The 24,985-nt window shown below is 51.1% G+C and overlaps 1 protein-coding gene across 7 annotated transcripts in view; it reads right to left on the reverse strand.

Moving 5' to 3' along the window:
• Positions 1–4,438: 4,438 nt before the first annotated feature.
• The window catches only part of RALGDS (ral guanine nucleotide dissociation stimulator), a 55,250-nt gene continuing 34,703 nt past the window's right edge, over positions 4,439–24,985 (reverse strand). For 3 of the 7 annotated variants that reach the window (XM_054501430.2, XM_054501428.2, XM_054501425.2), the window contains exons 2-18: positions 22,941–23,051; positions 21,213–21,406; positions 20,559–20,654; positions 19,588–19,781; positions 18,920–19,332; positions 17,981–18,196; positions 17,541–17,644; positions 16,828–16,912; positions 15,261–15,329; positions 14,744–14,830; positions 14,227–14,259; positions 13,780–13,901; positions 13,477–13,572; positions 12,940–13,141; positions 12,522–12,764; positions 10,565–10,679; positions 4,439–5,494 (exon numbers count right to left, since the gene is read on the reverse strand). In XM_054501430.2, the coding sequence (XP_054357405.1) occupies positions 5,319–5,494; positions 10,565–10,679; positions 12,522–12,764; positions 12,940–13,141; positions 13,477–13,572; positions 13,780–13,901; positions 14,227–14,259; positions 14,744–14,830; positions 15,261–15,329; positions 16,828–16,912; positions 17,541–17,644; positions 17,981–18,196; positions 18,920–19,332; positions 19,588–19,781; positions 20,559–20,654; positions 21,213–21,406; positions 22,941–23,051 (2,556 nt within the window). In that variant the 3' untranslated portion in view covers positions 4,439–5,318. Of the gene's footprint in view, positions 5,495–10,564; positions 10,680–10,792; positions 11,014–12,521; positions 12,765–12,939; positions 13,142–13,476; positions 13,573–13,779; positions 13,902–14,226; positions 14,260–14,743; positions 14,831–15,260; positions 15,330–16,827; positions 16,913–17,540; positions 17,645–17,980; positions 18,197–18,919; positions 19,333–19,587; positions 19,782–20,558; positions 20,655–21,212; positions 21,407–22,940; positions 23,052–24,985 lie in introns of those variants that run through there. The other 4 variants (XM_063649993.1, XM_054501429.2, XM_054501427.2 and 1 more) reach the window with 2 other exon arrangements.

Below are 24,985 nucleotides of genomic sequence, written 5' to 3' on the forward strand. Positions count from 1 at the left end.
GAGTTCGAGACCAACCTGCTTAACATGGTAAAACCCCATCTCTACTAAAAATACAAAAATTAGCCGGGTGTGGTGGCGGGTGCTGTAATCCCACCTACTCGGGAAGCTGACGCAGGAGAAGCACTTGAACCTGGGAGGTGGAGGTTGCAGTGAACCAAGACTGCACCACTGCACTCCAGCCTGGGCAACAAGAGCAAAACTCCGTCTTAAAAAAAAAAAAATTAAGACTTACTTTATGGCCTAACATACGGTCTATCCTGGAAAATGTTCCATGTACACTTGACAAGAATGTGTAGTCTGTTGTTGCTGGTTTGTGTGTTGTGTATATGTCTGCTCAGTCTAATTGGTTTATAGAGTTGCTCAAATCCTCTTTCCTTATAGATCTTCTGTTTGGTTGTTCTTATCCATTATTGGAAATGAGGTATTGAAATCTCCAATTGTGTATTTCTCATTTAATTATGTCAATTTTTGCTTCATATATTTTGGGTGTTTTAAGTGTGTGTATGTACACAATTGTTGTATCTTGATAAGTTGAAGCTTTTGTCAGTGTATACTGGCCTTGTCTTGTTACTGTTTTGACTTAAAATCTATTTTGTCTGATAATACTATAGCCATTGTTAAAATATACAATTTTCATGGAATAACTTTTTCCAACCTTTTACTTCCAACCTTTTTGTATCTTTGTACTCAAAATTTGTCTCAGCCGGGTGCAGTGGCTCACGCCTGTAATCCTAGCACTTTGGGAGGCCAAAGCGGGTGGGTCACTTGAGGTCAGGAGTTCAAAACCAGCCTGGCCAACATGGTAAAACCCTGTCTCTACCAAAAATACAAAAAAAAATTAGCCAGGTGTGGTGGTAGACACCTGTAATCCCAGCTACTCAGGAGGCTGAGGCAGGACAATTGCTTGAACCTGGGAGGCGGAGGTTGCAGTGAGCTGAGATTGCATCACTGCACTCCAGCCTAAGCGACAGAGATTCCACCTCAAAATAAAATAAAATTTGTCTGTACAGGCTGGGCATAGTGGCTCACACCTGTAATCCTAGCACTTTGGAAGGCCAAGGCAGATGGGTCACCTGAGGTCAGGAGTTTGAGACCAGCCTGGCCAATGTGGCAAAACCCTGTCTCTACTAAAAATACAAAAATTAGCTGGGTGTGATAGCGGGTGCCTATAATCCCAGCTACTTGGGAGACTGAGGCAGGAGAATTGCTTGAACCCAGGGGGTGGAGGCTGCAGTGAGCCAAGATCGTGCCACTTCACTCCAGCCTGGGTGAAGAGTGAAACTCCATCTCAAAAAAAAAAAAAAAATTGTCTATACAGCATATAGATAGACAAAGTTCTAAAAAATCCATTCTGCCAATCTTTTTTTTTTTTTTTTTTTTTTTCCTGAGACAGGGTCTTGCTCTTGCTCTGTTGTCCAGCCTGGAGTGCATTGGCAGGATCACAGCTCACTACAACCTTGACCTCCCGGGCTTAAGCGATCTTCCCACATCAGCCTCTTGAGAGCTGAGACCACAGATGCACACCACCATGCCTGGCTAATTTTAAAATTTTTTTGTAGAAATAGAATCTCACCATGTTGCCCATGCTGGTCTCAAACTCCGGGGCTCAAGCCATCTCCAACCTCAGCCTCCCAAAGTGCTGGGATTACAGGTGTAAGCCACTGCATCTGGCCCAATCTCTGCTTTTTAATTGGAGAATTTAACCCATTTATATTTATAGTAATTAATGAGAAAACCTTTACTTCTGCCATTTAGCTGTTTGTTTTCTGTATGTCTTACGATTTTCGTTCCTCAATTCCTCCACTACTGCTTTTTATGGATTTACTTTTATACAATTTTGATCCTTTCTTTGCTTTCCTATATACTTTTTAGTTATTTTTTTACTTGTTACTTTTGGTATTACAAGTAACATCTTAAAGATATAACAATCTAGTTTCAATAATACCAACTGAATTTAAGTAGTATACACTGCTATTACACATCTTCCCTCTGTCAGTCACAGATTATATCTTTATACATTGTTTCCATTAATGTGGATTTATAGCTTTATGAATTTTACCTTTAAATCATAAGAAAAAAGGATGAGTTACACAAACCCAAAGTGAAATAACACTGGCTTTGCTAACTACCAGTGTTCTTTAGTTTTTCATATGGCTTCAAGTTACTGTCTAGTGTTTATTTTAGCTGGAAGGACTCCCTTTACCATTTATTGTAGGGTAGGTCTACTAATAAAACTCCCTTAGCTTTTATCTGAGAATGTCTTAATTTCTCCTTCATCCTTAAAGGATGTTTTGCTTCTTCTTTCAGCACTTTGAGAATATTTTTTGAGATGGAGTCTTCCTCTGTCGCCCAGGCTGGAGTGCAGTGGTGCGATCTTGGCTCACTGCAACCTCCGTCTCCCGGGTTCAAGCGATTCTCCTGGCTCAGCCTCCAAATAGTTGGGACTATAGGCATGTGCCACCATGCCTGGCTAATTTTTGTATTTTTAGTAGAGACAAGGTTTCACCATGTTGGCCAGGTTGATCTCGAACTCCTGACTTCAGATGATCTGCCCACCTTGGCCTCCCAAAGTGCTGGGATTACAGGTGTGAGCCACCATGCTCAGCCTTCTTTCAGCACTTTAAATATGTCATCCTATTACCTTCTAGACTCCATGGTTTCTGATGAGAAATCAGCTGTTAATCCTGAGGATCTCTTGTATATGATGAATCTCTTCTTGCTGCTTTCAAGATTTTCTGTCTTTTGACAATTTGACTAATAAATTTGGGTATGGATCTGAGTTTATCCTGTTTGAAACTCATTGAGCTTCTTGGATATGGAGATTTATGTCTTTCATCAAATTTGGGAAGTTCTGGACCATTATTCAAATAATCTCTGCCTTTTCTGAACTCTCATTAAATGTATGTTGGTACATTTAATGGTGTCCCACAAGAACCTCTAGTTCTGTTCATTCTTCTTCCTTTTCCTTTCTGTTCCCTAGACAGAATAATTTCTATTGCTTTATCTTCCAGTACACTGATTCTTTCTTCTGCCTGCTCAAATCTGCTGTTGAATCTCGCTAGTATATTTTTCTTCTCAGTTATACTTTTCAGCTCCAGAACTTCTAGTTGGTTTTTATAATTTCTGTCCCTTTATTGCTAATCACCCATTTGCTCATACATTACTTTCCATGGTTTCCTTTAGCTCATCAAGCATATTTAGGACAAGTGATTTAATGTCTCTGACTAGTAATTTTAATGTCTGAGCTTCCTCAAGGATAGTTTTTGTCAAATCCTCTTTTCCCCTGTGAAGGAGCCATATTTTTGTTTCTTTGTAATTTTTTGAGAACTGAATATTGAGTATTATAATGCAGTGACTCTGGAAATCAGATTGTCTCCCTCAGGAATTGCTTTTTTGCTTATTGAAGGATGCAGTCTTCTGGGTCCATAGTGACTTTTCCAGGCTTATAGTTGTTAGGCTTATATTTGTATTTTTGCCAGGCTTATATTTGTATTTTTGCCAGGCTTATATTTGTATTTTTGCCAGGCTTATATTTGTATTTTTGCCAGGCTTATATTTGTATTCCTCGTTGTGTACAGTCACGAAGTTTCTGTTCTGTTGTCTCTTGGTCAGCCTGTGACTTGATGGAGATCCCCTTAACTGTTGGAGTTCAGCAGCATCTCCCTTCACCAAGTGTTCCCCTGGTGACTATGTCCGACCAGGTTCCAGAGTCCCAAAACAGTTTATTCTGATAGTTTTCTTTATTCCAGCTTAATCGTTGTTTCTGTGGAGAGACTGAACCCTGGGGACTCCTACTCTGCCATCTTTTGTCACAAATATTACTTTATTATTATTATTTTTTGAGACAGAGTCTCACACTGTTGCCCGGGCTGGAGGGCAGTGGCGTGATCTCGGCTCACTGCAACCTCCGCCTCCCAGGTTCAAGCGATTCTCTTGCATCAGCCTCCCGAGTAGCTGGGATTAAAGGTGCCTGGCACCATGCCTAGCTAACTTTATTTTTAGTAGAGATGGGGTTTCACTATGTTGGCCAGGCTGGTCTCAAACGCCTGACCTCATGATCCACCTGCCTTGGCCTCCCAAAGTGCTGGGATTACAGGCATGAGCCACCATGCCTGGCCACAAATGTTACTTTTAAAGACAGCTAAATTTCAGAAATTCTTGCTATGCCTTGTGAAAGTACCTCCAAACTCTAGTCCCAGGAGTTCTGAGGGCTGTCTCAGCACATTTCCCAGTTTAATGGTGCCGAAATGAACATCTGCTGTATGAAAGGTAAACTTTTGTGTTTCCTTCAGTGTGCTGAGAAGGGTGGCTGGCTTTTCCTGTGCATAAAATAACTAGATAACCCTGCAAGGGTCCTTATTTAAACATGGAATGTGAGAGTCTCTATCTCATTTTAATTAAGACAGGTAATGAAAGAACAAAACTGCAATGACCAGGCTATAGTAGAAACAGGATTTTAATATAATATTCAAGTCTAACATTTGCTATTTACAACAAATAAATATTGCCCCTCCCCAATCAGTAAACATTTTTTTTCTTTTTGCTTTTTATACAAATATTCAGTCACCCCACCCCCACCCCAAATCCTCCTTCCTCACTAACCCCCATCTTGCATGGTCTCGTAAAGCCCAGGATGCAGTGGTGAATGGCACTTGCAGTGGCATGAGATTCAACATCTATGGGACTCAGCTGGGACCGTCCTCACTCACCGGGTGCAGAGTCTGGTCCATGAAGAGGGTTTCTCTCTCTGCTCCCAGGGGAGGGCTGGGGTAAGTGGTGGGTGAGACTCCCTCACTCTCAGTCGGCCCTGATGATGGAATCTTTGGTACAGCCTGAGAAAGGCTAGAGTGGTGGGAGGGGCCGGGACCCCTGCAAAGGTCACAGGCCAGTGCCCGTGGGCATGAGGAGAGAACTGCAGCGGTCAGACACGGTGGGTGAGTGGGTGGGTGTTGTGGGGTGCCCATGGGCACAGGTGGCAGTGACCCACACCTGGGAAGGTGTCAGGGAAGTGTACAGAGGTGGTGCCTGGGGGCAGGCAGGGCACCATGCCATGCCCGTTGGCACTGCTCCTTGGCAAAAGTCAGCTAGTCCTCTGGTTCCAGAGAGCAGAAGGCACCTAAGGCAGCGAGTGGTCCACGGGAGGCCAGGTCAGCCTGACCAATGGCAGGCGTCAATCCCAGCAGCAGGAGAGGTTCAGGATGAAACTGGAGTCTGGGGTACCCTGGGCTGGCAGGTGGTAGGAAGGTGCCCAGCTGGCCTGGGCCACTCTGGTCCATAAGTGCTTGGCTACCAGCCAGCCAGACCCTGGGAAGATGCCCTCAGAAGATGCCCTTGGCAATCTTGAGTCCCTTCTGCTTCATGCGAGGGAGGGTTGAGCTGGCTCCATGCTTGACCTTCACTCCCTTGGTGAAGGTCCGCTTCTTCAGGACAAAGTCATAATTGGCGGTAGAGTTCATGGCATAGAAGACGTTGGCGTTTTCAGGGATCTTCAGCTCTGGTGGGGGAGGGGCAGAGGGGTGATCAGTGATGCTCCTGGGGGCCCTGCAGGATACCCCTACCGCTTGAGAGCCCATACAAGGACTGTCTTGAGCCACAGACCTCAGATCCCCTCCAATACAGCTCCAGGACTCCAAGGACCCCTCTCAATGACTCCTGCCTGAGGACAGACTCTGCTGAGGTCCTCACAAAACCTGATGACTCTTGTTTAAACAGGGACTGATGCCAGAACCCCCCCGGCTTGGCCTGAGCTGGCAGAGGGTCACCCCGTCCTGCCCATACTGCAGTGCTGGCTGCCCAGCTGGAACAGGCTTTCTAGAATCCAGGTCACCTCCCAGAATCCTGCCCTACTCAGGACAAGGGCTCCAAGGACCAGGAAAGGACAGGCTTGCCCCAGGGCTCTGGTGTCCGTTCCAGGGAGGCCTGTACTCCTTGAACCCTGGCACCCAGCAAGCACTTCCTCTTGGCTCCATTTCCCACCATCTCCTCTGGCCCACAGCCTGCTATAAGCCAGAGCTGGGTTCGATTTGTGCTCCTGCCGACATCGTGTGGCTTTTCATCATCTTCTTTAATCTCTCTAGGCCTCAGTCTTCCTTCTCTGTAAGATGGGGTTCCCACCTACCCTGCTCACCTAACCAAAATGGTGCCAAGAAGCTGCCAGAGGATTTAGACTATAACTTCTAGGGATCGTAGGAGTCATTGCTTACTGTCTGGGCTAATGGTGGGGGATGGTGTTCAGCTCACTGGAAAGAAAGCAGCGATGATAGTATTTGTGGTTAACTTTTATGGTGCACATAGATGCTTTATATATACACACACGTATGCATGCATATATATATACACATATATATACACACACGTATGCATGCATATATATACACATATATATACACACACGTATGCATGCATATATATACACACACGTATGCATGCATATATATATACACATATACACACACGTATGCATGCATATACATATATACACATATATATACACACACGTATGCATGCATATATATATATACACACATGTATGCATGCATATATATATACACATATATACACACACATATGCATGCATACATATATACACATATATATACACACACGTATGCATGCATACATATATACACATATATATACACACACGTATGCATGCATACATATATACACATATATATACACACACGTATGCATGCATATATATACACATATATATACACACACGTATGCATGCATATATATATATACACATATATATACACACACGTATGCATGCATATATATATACACATATATATACACACACGTATGCATGCATATACATATATACACATATATACACACACGTATGCATGCATATATATATACACATATATACACACACACGTATGCATGCATATATATATACACATATATACACACACACGTATGCATGCATATATATATACACATATATATACACACGTATGCATGCATATATATATACACATATATATACACACACGTATGCATGCATATATATACACATATATATACACACACGTATGCATGCATATATATATACACATATATATACACACACGTATGCATGCATATATATATACACATATATACACACACGTATGCATATATATATACACATATATACACACACACGTATGCATGCATATATATACACATATATATACACACACGTATGCATGCACATATATATACACACACGTATGCATGCATATATATATACACATATATACACATATATATACACACACGTATGCATGCATATATATATATACACATATATACACACACGTATGCATGCATATATATACACACATATATATACACACACGTATGCATGCATATATATATACACATATATACACACACGTATGCATGCATATATATACACACATATATATACACACACGTATGCATGCATATATATACACACATATATATACACACACGTATGCATGCATATATATATATACACATATATACACACACACGTATGCATACATATATACACATATATATACACACACGTATGCATGCATATATATATACACACATATATATACACATATATATACACACACGTATGCATGCATATATATATACACATATATATACACACACGTATGCATGCATATATATATACACATATATATACACACACGTATGCATGCATATATATATACACATATATATACACACACGTATGCATGCATATATATATATATACACATATATATACACACACGTATGCATGCATATATATATACACATATATATACACACACGTATGCATGCATATATATATACACATATATACACACACGTATGCATGCATATATATACACATATATATACACACGTATGCATGCATATATATATACACATATATACACACACGTATGCATGCATATATATACACACATATATATACACACACGTATGCATGCATATATATATACACATATATACACACACGTATGCATGCATATATATACACACATATATATACACACACGTATGCATGCATATATATATATACACATATATACACATACATATGCATACATATATACACATATATATACACACACGTATGCATGCATATATATATATACACATATATACACATACATATGCATACATATATACACATATATATACACACACGTATGCATGCATATATATATACACATATATACACATACATATGCATACATATATACACATATATATACACACACGTATGCATGCATATATATATATACACATATATACACATACATATGCATACATATATACACATATATATACACACACGTATGCATGCATATATATATACACACATATATATACACACACGTATGCATGCATATATATATACACATATATATACACACACATATGCATGCATATATATATACACATATATACACACACGTATGCATGCATATATATACACATATATATACACACACGTATGCATGCATATATATATACACATATATACACACACGTATGCATGCATATATATACACACATATATATACACACACGTATGCATGCATATATATATACACATATATACACACACGTATGCATGCATATATATACACACATATATATACACACACGTATGCATGCATATATATATATACACATATATACACATACATATGCATACATATATACACATATATATACACACACGTATGCATGCATATATATATACACATATATACACATACATATGCATACATATATACACATATATATACACACACGTATGCATGCATATATATATATACACATATATACACATACATATGCATACATATATACACATATATATACACACACGTATGCATGCATATATATATACACATATATACACATACATATGCATACATATATACACATATATATACACACACGTATGCATGCATATATATATACACATATATATACACACACGTATGCATGCATATATATATACACATATATATACACACACGTATGCATGCATATATATATACACATATATATACACACACGTATGCATGCATATATATATACACATATATACACACACGTATGCATGCATATATATACACATATATATACACACACGTATGCATGCATATATATATACACATATATACACACACGTATGCATGCATATATATACACACATATATACACACACGTATGCATGCATATATATACACACATATATATACACACACGTATGCATGCATATATATATATACACATATATACACATACATATGCATACATATATACACATATATATACACACACGTATGCATGCATATATATATATACACATATATACACATACATATGCATACATATATACACATATATACACACACGTATGCATGCATATATATATACACATATATACACACACGTATGCATGCATATATATATATACACATATATACACACACGTATGCATGCATATATATATATACACATATATACACATACATATGCATACATATATACACATATATACACACACGTATGCATGCATATATATATACACATATATACACACACGTATGCATGCATATATATATACACATATATACACACACGTATGCATGCATATATATACACATATATATACACACACGTATGCATGCATATATATATACACATATATACACACACGTATGCATGCATATATATACACACATATATATACACACACGTATGCATGCATATATATATACACATATATACACACACGTATGCATGCATATATATACACATATATACACATACATATGCATACATATATACACATATATATACACACACGTATGCATGCATATATATATATACACATATATACACATACATATGCATACATATATACACATATATACACACACGTATGCATACATATATACACATATATACTTACATACAGATTTTTATATATACGGTGAACACACTGGCTACTTTCATTTCCATTTGGGGGATGAGAACACGAGCACAGAGGGCTTAAGGAGCTTGCACAGCGTCTCCAGGCCCAGCACACCCCACTCTGAGCCTGCACTGGTTCTTGACACTTTCCCAGTTTCTAGAATACTGAGTTGGCCTCCTAGCAGCCTGTTCTGCTTTTAGAATCATACACTCATGGATTTTAACACTCGACACTTTGGTCCACAGCAGTCACCATTCTTTGTAGAGCACATGTTTTATCTTAGCCAGAAAGCGTCCCTTCCAGTGGGCCACCTGGCTAACCTGTCCCAGTGAAAATGCCTTTTCTCTTTGCTCCTCACTGATGTGAGCTTTGAACTGCCTGTTCACGCCTAGGGAAGGGCACACACTGGGGAGGTCCAGTGGTGGCTGCGGACAGCAAGCAGACAATGGGGGCAGCCAGGGCTGCCCTGTCCACAGTGTCTACCCACACTCTGCTGGTGAATTTTCTGGGGCCAAAGCCTTCCAACCTGGGGAGGGGAGTGGTGCGGACCTGCCCCCTCCGCCATCGCCCTCTGGTCTTCTGACTTACTCCGGTCATCTGAGAGAATCTGCAGCAGCTCATAGTCCTCCGGCTCCTCCTCCTCCAGGTTGTGTTTGTCCATGGCCTTGCGGATTACGGCTGGAGCCTTATCTTGGCTGGTCACCTGCATCGCGGCGGGGGATGGACCATCAGGGAGAAGACCCTGGAGCGGCTCCCCCAGAGTGCAGTGGCCAAGGACCCTCTGGAGTCCCCTCAGCACTAAGCACAGGCACTCACAGCCTCTGGCCAGGTGCTGGGTCCGGAGAGGGCCTTGTCACATTCTCCTGCTCCCCAAGTGAGGCCTCCGTCCTTCTCCTGCTCCCCATGTGAGGCCTCCGTGGAATGAGGAGGGGTCTGTCCCAGCAGTGCCTACCCTGCTTCTCCTATAAGAGCCTGTTCCCTCCTCCCACGCCTCCTTGGGCAGCACTTGCCTCTCCAGGATAACAGCATCATTGAGCCTGGGGAACAGACAGTCCCTAGTCTAAGCCCTGGAGATAAGAAAGGAGGGGCCAGCCAGGATGCTCAGTGTGGTGAGCACAGGCCAGGCCCCTGCTACCTTGACCCTGAGGGCCAGAGCACAGGCGGAACTTGGACATAGGGCCACAAGTGACTGCTTAATGACAACCATGCTAGCTCCTGGCAACGAGGGGTTGGGAGGGTGTGTGAATAATGGGGTACCTGACCCAGGGCTGGGGTACAGAGGGTGGGGGTTACAAATGGTTCATCTGTCGCAGGACACCTGGAGGATGAAGAAAGAGCCCCCAGGCAAACCCATTCTGTGAGCAATTCCCATCGGCTGTCTCCAAATCCTATCCAGACTCTGACCCTGCTGGCCCCTTCCAGGGCTCCCAGCCTGGTTGCCACAGCGGCCTCCTAACCAACACCCCTGTGGCTGTGGTACCAGCCCGCGCCAGACAGAGAAGCCAGCCATCATTGCTCCTGTCTTCCTCCCCGAGAGGAAGCCAGCCATCATTGCTCCTGTCTTCCTCCCCGAGAGGAAGCCAGCCATCATTGCTCCTGTCTTCCTCCCCGAGAGGAAGCCAGCCATCATTGCTCCTGTCTTCCTCCCCGAGAGGAAGCCAGCCATCATTGCTCCTGTCTTCCTCCCCGAGAGGAAGCCAGCCATCATTGCTCCTGTCTTCCTCCCCGAGAGGAAGCCAGCCATCATTGCTCCTGTCTTCCTCCCCGAGAGGAAGCCAGCCATCATTGCTCCTGTCTTCCTCCCCGAGAGGAAGCCAGCCATCATTGCTCCTGTCTTCCTCCCCGAGAGGAAGCCAGCCATCATTGCTCCCGTCTTCCTCCCCGAGAGGAAGCCAGCCATCATTGCTCCCGTCTTCCTCCCCGAGAGGAAGCCAGCCATCATTGCTCCCGTCTTCCTCCCCGAGAGGAAGCCAGCCATCATTGCTCCTGTCTTCCTCCCCGAGAGGAAGCCAGCCATCATTGCTCCTGTCTTCCTCCCCGAGAGGAAGCCAGCCATCATTGCTCCTGTCTTCCTCCCCGAGAGGAAGCCAGCCATCATTGCTCCTGTCTTCCTCCCCGAGAGGAAGCCAGCCATCATTGCTCCTGTCTTCCTCCCCGAGAGGAAGCCAGCCATCATTGCTCCTGTCTTCCTCCCCGAGAGGAAGCCAGCCATCATTGCTCCTGTCTTCCTCCCCGAGAAAGTCGAGGTCCTGGCAGTGCTCAGGGCCTACGTGGCCAGGCCCCAGATACTTCCTGGACCTCATCTCCCCCGCGGCACCGCCCCTTCGCCTCCTGGGAGCTCTGCACGGCCACTCCTTCCCTCCCCCTCTGCCCTCAGGCCAGCCTTGTCCCTGATCACTACCTTCTTCATTTCTGTACCTGGCTGACATCTGTCCTTCCCCCCTCAACTACAAGGTGGGCCCCGGGAGGGCAGAGATGGTGCACTGTGTTCAAGGTGCATTTGCCGCCAGTGGAGGGAGGGACCCAGGCCGCCCACCTGGCTTACCAGGATGCTCTTGTACATGTTGCCGTTGTCCACGTCCAGGCTGACGCGGATGATACAGCAGTCGCCCACCTGCTGGTTGTAGAGCGGCAGCGCAGAGCTGGAGTTGCAGAGCCCTGAGACGGAGCGCTTGTGGGTGCGCGTGGCAGCCACGGGTGTGGTGGAGGCTGAGGAGGACGAGGTGCTGCTGGAGGCCGAGCTGATGCCGGAGGTCTCCGGAGATGACTGTGAGGCTGATTCCCAGAACTGAGGGAGACGGTATGATCAGCAGATCCCCCTGCCCTGTGGGGGCACCCCAGGCCAGCTGCCAGATGGGGAACCTTCTAGAAGCTGTGTTCAGGATCCAGGGCTTCCTGGCCGCGTGCATGGATTTGGAGTGGGGAGATGGGAAAGGATACTGGGGAGAAGGGCAGGCAGTCACCTTCTTTTCCTGGCCATCAGGAGACTCCGGGACGAAGCTGATGTTGATCTCCTCCACATCGGAGCTAGAGGAGCCGGCCGAGTGCACGCTGAGTGCATCAGCAATGTCCCCGCTGCTGAGGTAGGGGCCACACCTGAGCTGGTCACAGGACTTGGAGTGGGAGCTGCCACTGGTACTGAGCTCAGTGCTGGGGGTCTGGCGGCTGGTTGAAGGGTTGGCTTAGTTAAGAGGGCGCCCCAAGGACACATCCCAACCCCATACCCCTGCACTCTGCGCCCGAGGACTGTGCAAAGTGCTGGGACAGTTGCCAGTACTCCATTCACCACAGCCATCTGGGAGAGCATTTAGTATCACCCCATTTCACAGAGGAGGAAACTGAGGCCCAAAAAGGTGAGGGGACTCATCCAGGTCTCAGGGCCAGTCAGCAGCAGGGTAGGAGTCCAGGGCTAGCCTCCCTGACTCCCTGAGCCCAGGCCCAGCCCTGAAGCTTCTGAGTCCCAAGGCAGTTGCCCCTACCACCCTTGGCCAGGCCCTTACTCGCTCCAGCGCTTGACAATGGCTGTGTTCTTCTTGGTCCTGAGAGTGTTGCTGGCTGACTCGGATGGGGGCTCCAGCTCACACGACAGGTTGTAGCTATGAGCAGAGGGGCAGTGGTGTGACGACCAGGGGCCATGCTCCAGCCTTCCCCCAGCACCTGTCCAGAAGCTGGAGTCGGGGTGCCCCGGCTATCCTCAGGCAACAGGGGCTGACACTGACCATGGGTCATAGCTGCTGGCCCTCTGGAGCTGGCCCCCCAGGACAGCCTGCCCCCACTGTCCCCATTTGCCACCCTGGCCTCACCTCTCAGTCTCGCTGAGCCGCTCCACGGCCCGGAACCAGGCCCCAAATTGCTCATCTGGCACGATGCTGTAGTTGTTGCAGGCCGACTGCAGCAGCTTGATCTGGGCGATCACCTCGAACTCCTGGGGCCAGAGGGAAGCACAGGGCGGTGATAAGGCCCCCCGGGCAGGACTGGGGCCAGTCTCTGGGTCTTTGCTCTTGGGGTCCCTTCCTCCCCTCTACTCCCATCCAGGCCTTCCTGTTCTCAAAGCTGGGCTCAAACAGCCATTCCCCAGGAGGTGGTCCTGGATTATAACCTCCTACCCTCACCTTCCAGTAGGAGGGGACCCCCTTCTCTCTGTGTCCAAATGTCCCATGAATCTAAGGAGAGGGTAGGGGTCAAATGTCCTACCCTGGTGGGTCTGTTTTCCACCCCTCCCCAAGTCAGGGCTGCCTGCAGCTGCTTACCTTCCTCCTCTTCTCGAAGTTGATGAGTCTGCCCTGGAAGGTGGACACCCAATGGCCGTCAGAAAGTGACCCCTTGACCATTACAGCCTCCCCACCTCATGCTGCACTATCAAGAGCGCCCACCAGGGGGCAGGGCACGCACACCCCTGGACTGAAGCCGGTGCTGGGCACCAGGGCAAGGGGACATGCGGGCAGAGGCCTGGGGACTTCTTGTCCAGCCCTCTCCGAGGACAATGGACTGAGGCCTCAGGCCAGAAGGCCCTGCTCAGCCACCACGTGCCACCTGACCTTTGAAGGCCTGGCTTCCCTCTGTGCTCAGGGTCACTGCCTGAGGGACGGGCTGTGTCTCACTTGGCCAAACCCTGCTGCAGCTCTGTGTTTGGGCAGCCCTGGGGTGTCACCAGCAGGGCACTGAGCTGTTTACTCATTGCTGGGACAGGTGTGGCAGCCCAGCCCCCAGGGCTCAGGAAAGGTCTCTCATCCCCAGCCCTACTCCAGCCCCGCCCGGCACACTCACATACAGATAGTCCTTCATGGCGGTGTCCAGCATCACCAGGTCGGTGAGGAATGTGCCCAGGTAGGGAACGGTGCCCTGGATGATGCCCTGTGACATTGGGGTAGGAGAATGAGCAAGGCCCCTCCCCTGAAGGCTTTCTCAGCCCCCAGCCCCAACCGGCCTCACTTGGAGCAGCTGGGGGACCTCTGGGGGCCTCCTGGGGCCCGCTGCCTCCCTGGACCCCAGACTCCCTCTAGCCATCTCCCTGGCGGGCATCTGGGAAATGCCAGGTTCCCGAGTCGTGTGGCCCCTGGCCCTCCCCAGCCCCACACCCGCCTGAGCCAGCTCTGCCAGGCCTGTCCTTTTGTGGCTGCAGCTGGTCTTCCCAGATACCAGCTGATCCAGGCATGGCTCTGCCAGGGTCCAGAGGAGGCCACCTCTAATGGGGCCCATAAGGCACGGTGGCTACAGAGGAAAGGGCTGTCCTCCCTACCCCCAGGCCAGCCCCCTGCCCCTCCGTGGCCTTGGGCACTCTCACCGTCTCCTTTGGCCGTTTCTGGGCTCTCTTGGGGTTCATCTCCAGGGTGGCAAACTTGGAGGTCCCCTCCTGCCAGGGTAGAAGACAGGGTCAGCGAGGCCTTATCCCCTCAGCCCTTAGCCCTCAGGCACCCTGACCTGGGGTGCTGCCAGTGTGCTCGGGTTCCAGGGCTGATCCTGTATCAATACTCACTAGTGTGGGGTCCCTGGGCCGGTGGCCTGGCCTTCCTGAGCCTGCCTCCCGCTCTGGAAAGTGCGGATGAGAACTCCGCCTGCTGCATGGTGCGGCGGCTCACGCCTGTAATCCCAGCATTTTGGAAGGCCAAGGCAGGTGGATCACTTGAGGTCAGGAGTTCAAGATCAGCCTGGCCAACACAGTGAAACCCCATCTCTACTAAAAAATACAAAAATTACCTGGGTTGGCGGTGCACACCTGTAATCCCAGCTACTTGGGAAGCTGAGGCAGTGGGGACTGCAGTGAGCCGAGATCATGCCATTGCACTCCAGCCTGGGAGACAGAGCGAGACTCCTTCTCTAAAAAAAAAAAAACCTCCGCCTGCCTTGCAGGGCCTCAGAGACCCTGCGCTACAGTCCTGTTATGGCTGTACACTCCTTTCTCCCTTGAGCCTTCCATGAGGTCAGCACCCCAGGGCTGGCATTCCTCCATTTTCCACATGAGGAAACTATGGCCCTGAGAGGGGCAGCGACTTGCCCTGGGCGCCCCAGGGACTCAGAACAGGCTCTTCTGTCCTAGCCAGAGGCTCTGCCCCGTCTGCCTTTACCCCTGTTTGGCCACTGATCAGGGTACCATCCTCTGGGGTGCTCGTGCGTGCTAGGGCCCCCGGTGGAGCTGTACAATGGAGGGAGAGGGACAGGTGTCCCAGGAGCCCCCTGCGATGCTCCCCTGTGGGGAACTCTGTGTTTGTCCACGCAGGAGGGGGGCCCTAGATGCCATTTCACTGACCGGGTACGCCAGGGGCACCAGGCAGTGACACTTGACTCCCTCTGAGGCCTCGTGAATCCATTAGTCACTGAAAGTTCTCCTCAGTCATCTGGGGTATCTGCCACAGCTAATGGGGTGCCATGGGAAGAATTCTACAGGGTTCTCTGGTCAGTGTCTCTTCTCAGGGCAGGGCAGGGAAGCCACACAGGGCCTCCAAATCTGCCTCCCAGGTCTGGCCACCTGGCCCCTGGCATCCCCTGCAGCTCCTGTCCCTGGGGTAGGCAGGCTGCCTTCTCCTTGGGTGTGTAGAGCAGACAGAGGTTAGTGTCAGGAGCCTGGCCTCCTGGGGACAGACTGGGCCGGTGTGGGGGCAGGAGCCGCGTCCCCTTCCCACCCAGCAGGAGGGACCAGCGAGGAAGCCAGAGACCTGCTGGTCCTGAAGCCCATCTACTCCTCCTGGAACCTCCACTGCCACCCTCACTGTGTCCAATTAACTGGGGGCCTGTCCCTCAAACGCCCAGGGGCCAAACAGATCCCTCTTCCCCCTTCATACACATGGGAAAGGAACTTTCCCAGCAAGAAGCGAATGATACAGCCCCCAGCCCCCAGCCCGCCGCCACTCCACCTTGATGAGCAGCTCCCGGCTCAATGAGTAGTTGTTCTCATCTGAGAAGATCTCCGACAGCTTCTGAAAGATCCGGAAACTGTCCCTGTCAGAAGGGCAAAGAAGGAAGGAGAAAGCTGGGAATGGCAGGGAGGAGTGTGAGTGCAAATCCATTTTATTTTAGAGCTGAAAGACCCCAGACTGCCTGAATGCAGCACACAGGGTTCCCCAGAGCACTAATGCTCTGCAGGTCTGGGGAGGGGGCCTTCATGTTGGTGCAACAGGACCCCTATTCCCGTTTCCACTGAGCAGCTATTTCCAAAGGGGTTTTTTTCTTTTTTTTTGAGACAGTTTCAGTCACCCAGGCTGGAGTGCAGTGGCCAGATCTCAACTCATTGCAACCTCCACCTCCCGGGTCCAAGAGATTCTCCTGCCTCAGTCTCCCAAGTAGTTGGGATTACAGGCGTTAGCCATTGCGCCTGGCACAAAGGTTTTGATTTCAATTGGATGAGGGTTCTGTGGCTACAACACGAATACCTGAAAATCTCTGATGTGGCTCAGCCCACCATCTGACAGCTTAGGAAGCTGAGCTCTTGAGGCAGAGCTGCCAACTCAGGTCAGTGGAGGGTCCCTGCCCTCAGGGTTTGTGGCCTCCCATGGGCTCACTAAGGGGGCAATGCCAGCCCTGTGGAAGGTCCCTGGTGCACCAGGAGCTCCTACAGAGGTATGCCCACCTGGAAACGTCTTCCCACGTCTTCTTCAGACGGTGGATAGAGTTGCTCTGCAGGGCAGAGAGGATGGCATACAGTGACGAGAAGTTCTTGAGGATCCGGCACTCCTGGGGCGGGAAGAGCGGGAGGCATGAGGTGGGGCTGGAGCTCCCAGCTTGCCGGGCCTCAGTCCCCCTTGGCTGAGCCTCCCCTCCTAATGAGACAGACACCCAGGGAGTCCCCAGAGGGCACGCCTGCAACCCGGGGGTGACAGGAGGATTTTAGCTCAACCCAAGGAAAGAGTGTAAGGAAGACGTGAGCGTCCAGGCAGTGGGCTGGGAGAGTCAAGGCCAGCGTGCCCCTGGGAAGAGTAGACTGGGGCCTGTACAGGGCCTTGGACTGCAGACCACAACCTGAGAACAGATGAAGGCAAAGTGGGGGCCCAGGCCCCTCCTGTGGCATACCCTGGCCACCTCGATCCAGTGCTCCACCACCCTGGCCCTGTCTGGGGCTTTCGTGCTTCGGTCCCCGAGGCAGGTGGTGATGACGCAGTTGGCCACACTGTTGAACTGGGTGACGGTGGCGCGGATGGTGGGCGCCAGGTGCTCCTTGCCCTTCTTGTCCCGCTGGGACCAGATGGAGCCCAGGCAGTGGTAGGGCACCACCTTCTTGAACAGTTCCTGGGGAGGAGACTAAGTGTCACCTGGTCCTGCCCCAGCAGTCTGGGCTGGCGCTCGGGAAGCTGAGGATGCAGCTTGAGCCTTGCGGGGGTCTCTGGGTTTTATCCCGTGTCCATGCAGGGTGCCCAGCACACAAGTGACCCAGGACAAAATGCTGGTGGGAAGAAGAGGAGCACTGCCTTGCGCAGCCTCACCAAGCCCCAGTGCCAACAGGCGGCTCACGCCTGCATGGACCAAACGGCACCGCCGGCCCACCCCCCCGTGCCACACTCCCCCATCCCCCCACCTCAGTCTGCTCCCCATCCAGATGTACATCTGCTGTGGGTGCTACAACTAGGGGCTTTGTCCAGTGTCTGCCATGGGCTCTAGGACACACCAAGTGCCTACTGAGTGCTAAGGCTGGTGAGCCTCCTAAACAGATGGGGGTGACCCATGGGTGCACCTTGGTGAGCACCCTCCACTCCCACAGGCCAGGCCTGCTGAGCTTCCTGTCTGTTCCATCTGGAATCTGCATAGTCACTCTGGAGGACGGGTGACCTCATCTCTACTGTCTAGAGGAAAACTCAGGACTTGGGGGTTAAGAAACTTGCCCTGGTTACTTGGTGTGTAGCAGCAGAGCTGGGATTCGACCAGAACATCAGCTACGGACAGGAAATGGTAGTTCTGGGACAGCAGATGCCAGAAGGCAGGCCCACCCCTGCCCTGCCAAGCTGAGCTGCTCACCGCATCCATCAGTGTAAACTGCTCTGCCACCAGATCGGGAGGGAACGCCAAGAGGTGAGGCTTCTCTTCACTCAGCCCGTTCTCTGCAACCACAGGTGAAGGCCACGAAGGCTCTGATGATGGAACTGGCGCTGGAGCTGGCTCCAGCTCTAGAGTTTGTGAGGGAGCTGGATCCTGTTCTGGAGCTGGCTCTAGTTCCAGAGCTGGCGCTGGAGCCAGTTCCAGTCCCACAGCTGGCTCTGGAGCCTGCTGGAGCTCTGGAGCTGGTGCTGGAGCTACTTCTAGCTCTGAACCTGGAGCTGGTGTTGGAGCTGGCTCTGGGGCTGGAGCTGGCACTGGGCTGGGTGCTCGAGCTGGTGTTAGAGCTAGCTCGAGCTCTGGAGTTGGTTTTAGAGCTGGCACTGGTGACAGAGCTGCAAGAGGAGAAAAGTTCAACAACATGCCAGCCTTTCCAAAGACACAGAACAGCCCCGGCTTCCAGAGAAGCCTCTCCCCCCGAACCCACAAAATGTGTACCAGGCCGCCCTCCCGCCTGTGGTCCCTGCCTGTGTGGTCTGAGGCTCATCTGTGCCCCTGGCCCAGCCCCAGACCCTGGAGCCGCCTCTTCGTGTGGCCCAGCACCGACCCCTCCTCATTCACCCTCTGGCATCCACCCCAGTCCTCCTCACCCTCAGGCTCTGCCTCAGTGGGTTCCGAGTGCTCCAGCTGGGCCAGGAGAAGGTGGGCACGGCGCTCCAGGTCTGAGCCTGGCATGTTGAGCTGCACGTAGGCCACCAGCTGCTTGAGGCAGGGGAAGTCCGGAGGTTGACAGAAATCCTCCGAGTACTGGTCCAGCCAGGTGCCCAGGATGGAGGAGATGGCACTGGGGACAGGTGGGTGGCAGCAGAGTCAGAGGCCTGGGCTCCCCTTCCCCATGGCCCTCCCAGGGCTCCCCTGAGCCAGGCTGGGCTCCTGCACTGGCCCCTGTCCATCTGAAGGCCACCCGCCCCCGCCCAAGCCCCCTTGGCTGTCCAGGCAAAAGAACCAAGGAGGCCCCGGTCAGTGGCGACCACCTCTCCCCTTCTCCAGGGAAGCCCCGCCCACGCCTCTGCATGTCTCCCAGCCCCACTCCTCGCTGGAACGTAAACTCCATGAGGGATCGGTCCTCTTGCCCGGCATCTGCAGGTCCCTGGCGGCTCCTTAACTTGTAGCTCAGTGCTGGTGCGCTGCCTTACTCTCTCAGAGCTGTGTGGGTTTCATCTTCCCACTAATCCCGTTATCCCAGAGGGTGGGGTGCAGCCTGCCTGCTGAGCACTCACTATTGAGGGGCGAGGCAATGTGAGAGCAGAGGCTCACCCCACCTCCTGCCCTGGGCCCCTAGATCAGGGCACACTGAGCCAAGCCCAGCTGGGATAAGGCTGTGGTGGGATGGGTTCCCACCGGGGGCTGCTTTTAGCCCCAGCCACCCCAGGACCCCTCCCCACAGCTCTCAGTTGTCTTTCCTCCTGCAGGCGAAGCCCCCAGCCCCAGCCCTCTAGCAGGAACGACAAGAGGTGTGGGAGCCAGGGTTCTGCCCAGCCAGCTCCAGCCCCAGCCCCATGTACTCTCCCACTGTTCGGTGGAGACAGGGTCCCTTCCTCTTGGCTCAAAGCTCACTCACTTTTTAAGTTGGTCCTGGGGTCCGCCATCTTCGTCGGAATAGGGGAGGACGCAGCCGTATCTAGAGGAGGCCGTGAGGGCGTCACATCTACCGTACCTGCTTACGACGTCTAGTGTTACTGTCTGACTCTCCGACTAGAACGGAGGCCCAGGAGGGCAGGGATTTTGTTTTTTGCTTTTTTTCATCAAATTATACTAAATGCCTAGAAAAGGGCCAGCACACAGTAGGTGCTTCATATATATTTGTTCAATGAATAAGCCCCAACCAGCTCCTTCCCAGCTATCTGGGCGCCCCTTGGGCCCCTCCAACAGCCCCCAGATAGAATCCCCTTGACAAGTGGGAAAACTGCTTCACCCAAGGCCACATACAAGAGAGGCTTGGGGCAGAGAGCTTCCCCATGGGGGACGGGAAAATCATAAAAACGACCACCACAGCCCCGCAGCCCATTCCCTATAGGGCCAGGCGTTGGGGGAGCACTTTCCACGCCTCATCCCGCCCAGGCCTGACGACAACCCCATGAGGTCCTCTTAGCACTGTTTTTCTTTCATATGAGCAAAGCGAGGCTCAGAGAGGTGAATCAGCATTGCCAAGACCCGCAGCCGGGTGGGGGTGGGGGCCCCTGTGTGCCCTGTGCAGTGGAGGGCTCTTGCTCACCTTTTGAACAGCAGGTCCAGGACTTGTTGGGTGGTGGTGAAAGCTCTGTAGGTACACAGGAAGATGGTGACGTAGGAGAGGTCGCTGCCCTGGAAGGCGGGCACCAGGTGCTCCACCAGCTTCTCCAGTGTGCCAGCCTTCACGGTCCGCACCTTGCAAGTCTCATAAAGGTTCAGGGCCGACTCATTCTCATACTGGGGAGGGACAGGCAGTCAGTGGTAGCACACGAATCTCCTGGAGCTCAGATGGAACCCCGAGCCCTCAGCAGCTTGTGGCAAGAGGCAGGACTGAGTGTCTCTAGCAGAAAAAGGTTATCAGCTTTAAAAGTAGAATTTCAGGCCAGGTGTGGTGGCTCACACCGGTAATCCCAGCACTTTGGGAGGCTTGAAGCCAGGAGTTCGAGACCAGCCTGGGCAACAAAGTGAAATCCCCCAGCTCTACAAAAAATTGTTTACCAAACTTAAAAATTAGCCAGGGCCAGGCACGGTAGCTTACACCTATCATCCCAGCATTTTGGGAGGCTGAGGTGGGCAAATTGCTTGAGCCCAGGAGTTTGAGACCAGCCTGGGCAACATGGCAAAACCCCATCTCTACAAAAAATATAAAATTAGCCGGGTGTGGTGGCGCACGCCTGTGGTCCCAACTACCTGGGGAACTGAGGTAGGAAGATCACTTGAGCCCAGGGGGTCAAGGCTGCTGTGAGCTATGATCATACCTCCGCATGGCAGCCTGGGTGACAGAGTGAGACCCTGTCTCTAAAAGAGTGAAAAAATTTTTAAAGTAGAATTTGAGGTGCAGGAATGATTTAAATACTAACAGCTTCAGGTCAGTTGTTAGCTGACTAATGGTAGCTGCCCTGTGGGAAGAGCGTCATCTGAGAGTTCTAACAAAATATCCCCACTCTAGAGATGAGGAAATAGAGGCTTATCCAGGGGCTGGGAGGGACTGGCCCGTTAGGATGCACAGCATCTTCCCTGTGGCACTGTTTTGTTTTGTTTTGAGACAGTCACCTAGGCTAGAGTGCAGTGGTGTGATCTCAGCTCAATGCAACCTCAGCCTCCTGGGCTCAAGCAGTTCTCATGTCTCAGCCTTCCAAGCAGTTGGGATTACAGGCACACACCACCATGCTTGGCTAATTTTTGTATTTTTAGTAGAGATGGGGTTTCACCATGTGGGCCAAGCTGGTCTCAAACTCCTGACCTTAGGCGATCCTCCATGCTGGGATTACAGGCATGAGCCACCGCACCTGGCTCCTGCAGCACTGTTGAAGTGTCCTCAGAGGACTCACAGCGGCCCCACAGCCATGAGGAGCTGAACTGGGGCAGTGGCTCCAGCCTCCCTTCTGGAATATTACGCAGCTGAGTCAGGCCCCGACTCTCAACTTGGAGGAACCCCAGGGATGTGTTCTGGGAGATGGCAACTTGCAGAGACCTAACAGCCTGAAGCCTTTTTGTTCTTGGGTGAAGACAGCCCCACTACTCCAGATGGTGTGCACACCTGGGAGAAGGCATGGCGGATGGTGAGGCTGATGGCTGCACACCCGGGGAAGGGAGGTCAAACATGAAAACTTGCTGCAGAAAACCTGATTAAGTCTGGGCTGGACAGTGCGGGTCGGGAAGGGAGTGAGGGCCATTTCCTTTGGGATCAGAACTGTGGGGCCCTCAAGTGAAAAAGCCCTGGGAGGGATCCCCAGCTGCGTCTCCTAGTGGAGACCCAGAGTGCACTCACCCCGAGCCAGCGCTGGCCCTTGTTGGCTCCGTGGTGCAGCTGCACCTTGCGCAGGGAGATGGAGTAGATGACTCCGTTAATCAGCTCCTCACCGATCTCCTGCGTGGAGCTCTGTGAAGACAACGCCCAGCAGCCGGGCGTGGGGACGTCAAGGGCCTGCCTGGCCACCGTGGAGGGGATGCACCTGTGCAACCTGTTTCCCAGATAGGGCACAGACCGGCGGCTGCACAGACCTACAGCCTGGGGTGGAATGAGATCACAGCTCGAGGGCCACTGTCCCGGCACTCCACTTCCCCAACCCGGCTAGCCACAACCTGGGACATGAGCATGATGAGTCCACCAGGCTTCCAATCCCCGAGTAACTGGCTTCTGCTCCTGCCCACGACAGACCCACCCTCAAGCCATCCCCTTCCACACAGAGGACTGTTATTCAGCCATTGCACAGATGGGTAAATGGGGGCTGAGAGAGGAACAACTGGTCCAAGGTCATGCTGCCTTGGGTAAGTGGTGAGGCAGGGATCCCAGGGCTCTGACATGGCTGGCTGCATCCAGGCAGCTATGCCCCGAGAGAAGGTCCCCCTACCTCCCCAGGGCCAGAGGCCCGTGGGCGTCCTTACACTCACCCCTCCTCTACCCAGCCTGGGGGGACCTGGCTGACCCAGCAGGAATGGGCAGCTCCTCTGGGCCCAGCCCTGGTGTGTCGGCAGCCCAGGTCTGGGCAGGTGTGGGGCACCCCCGACAGCCACATCCCAGCCACTTCCTTCCCCTCTGCTCATTCATGCCCTCATGCCTGCTTGGGCAATGGGAGTTCCCAGCTCCCCGACCATCATCACGTGAGGGGACGGGTGTGAGAGGTGACGGTGCTGGTATCCAGGCAGATGCTGGGGCTCCACAGAGCCCTAAACCACAGGCCTGGGCTGGAACAGGAAGGGGGCATCTGGCCCCAGGCAGTAAGGAAAGGCCGTTGTCTTAGGAGACAGACTTCCCCCACCTGGCAGGCTGGCCTTAGCCACAATAACGCCCGGCCTCACAGCCCCCTATGCCACCTGCTCTGTCCAGGGACGGAATGAGCTTGCAGCGCGTAGAGGAGCCGGGCGGCGGGGGGGTAGGGACACCAACCTCAGAGGTTAGGCAGGAGCAGGGAGGTAATGGCCTGGCCCAGGGTCATTAACCGCGCAGTCAATGCCCCAACCCAGGTGGGCGTGGAGCTCAGAGAAGGCCTGGCAGACAGTGCTGACTCAGACCTTTCCCTCAACCCCAGCAGGAGCCAGGTAGACTGTCCAGCACGCTGTGGATGGGACCCTGGCCTCCTGCGCACCCTCAGAGGCCCAGGAGCCATCCTGGAAGTCCACTTCCTCCGACCTGAGGTCGCCTCCCACGCTGGGCTTTGTACGACAGGAAAGCTGCGGGCATTGTGCCGGGCTCCTGACCGCCACCGCCTCTGGACAGAGAGCCAGCCCCATTTCTTGGAAGTTAGCAGGGAACCCACAGGCACACTCACACTCACACCCACACTCCACAAACAGCCCCGCCAGGGGAGGTCTGGCCCTTCCACTGACAGGAAAAGAGACATACGCTCACCCTCCTTTTCCTGACTCACACGTCTCTCCCCTGCCTAGAAAATTGTTCCTTTGAAAAGAAAAGCATTAGAGGTTACAGCGACCAGGGCCCCCAACCACCCGGGCCTCCTCAGGGGTCCCAGACTGCCTCCTGTGAAGGCCGTTGGCTCAGCTGGGAGTCTCTCTCTCTCTCCCAGGGATTTTAGCCACATCTGGACCAGCTGGGAGGCAGACAGTATCCTGAGTGTCCAAGTCACCAACAGTGGCTCTGAGATCTCGTGTAGGACAAGCCCGCCACAGGGGACTAAACATTAACCCTGGGGGAGCCCGGCACAGCACCCAGGTCCTGGCTGAGCACCATCAGTGCCTGCTGGACAGAGGTGTCCCCAGGCAGGCCAATCCCCAGGAGGGGCTGAAGCCAGGTGGCCTTGGCTGTCCCTGAGCAGGTCTAGAGAGCAGCTCCTCCGTGAGCTGGGAGGCCAGCAG

This window comes from Pongo pygmaeus, chromosome 13 (assembly GCF_028885625.2).
Source record: "Pongo pygmaeus isolate AG05252 chromosome 13, NHGRI_mPonPyg2-v2.0_pri, whole genome shotgun sequence".
Taxonomy (NCBI): domain Eukaryota; kingdom Metazoa; phylum Chordata; class Mammalia; order Primates; family Hominidae; genus Pongo; species Pongo pygmaeus.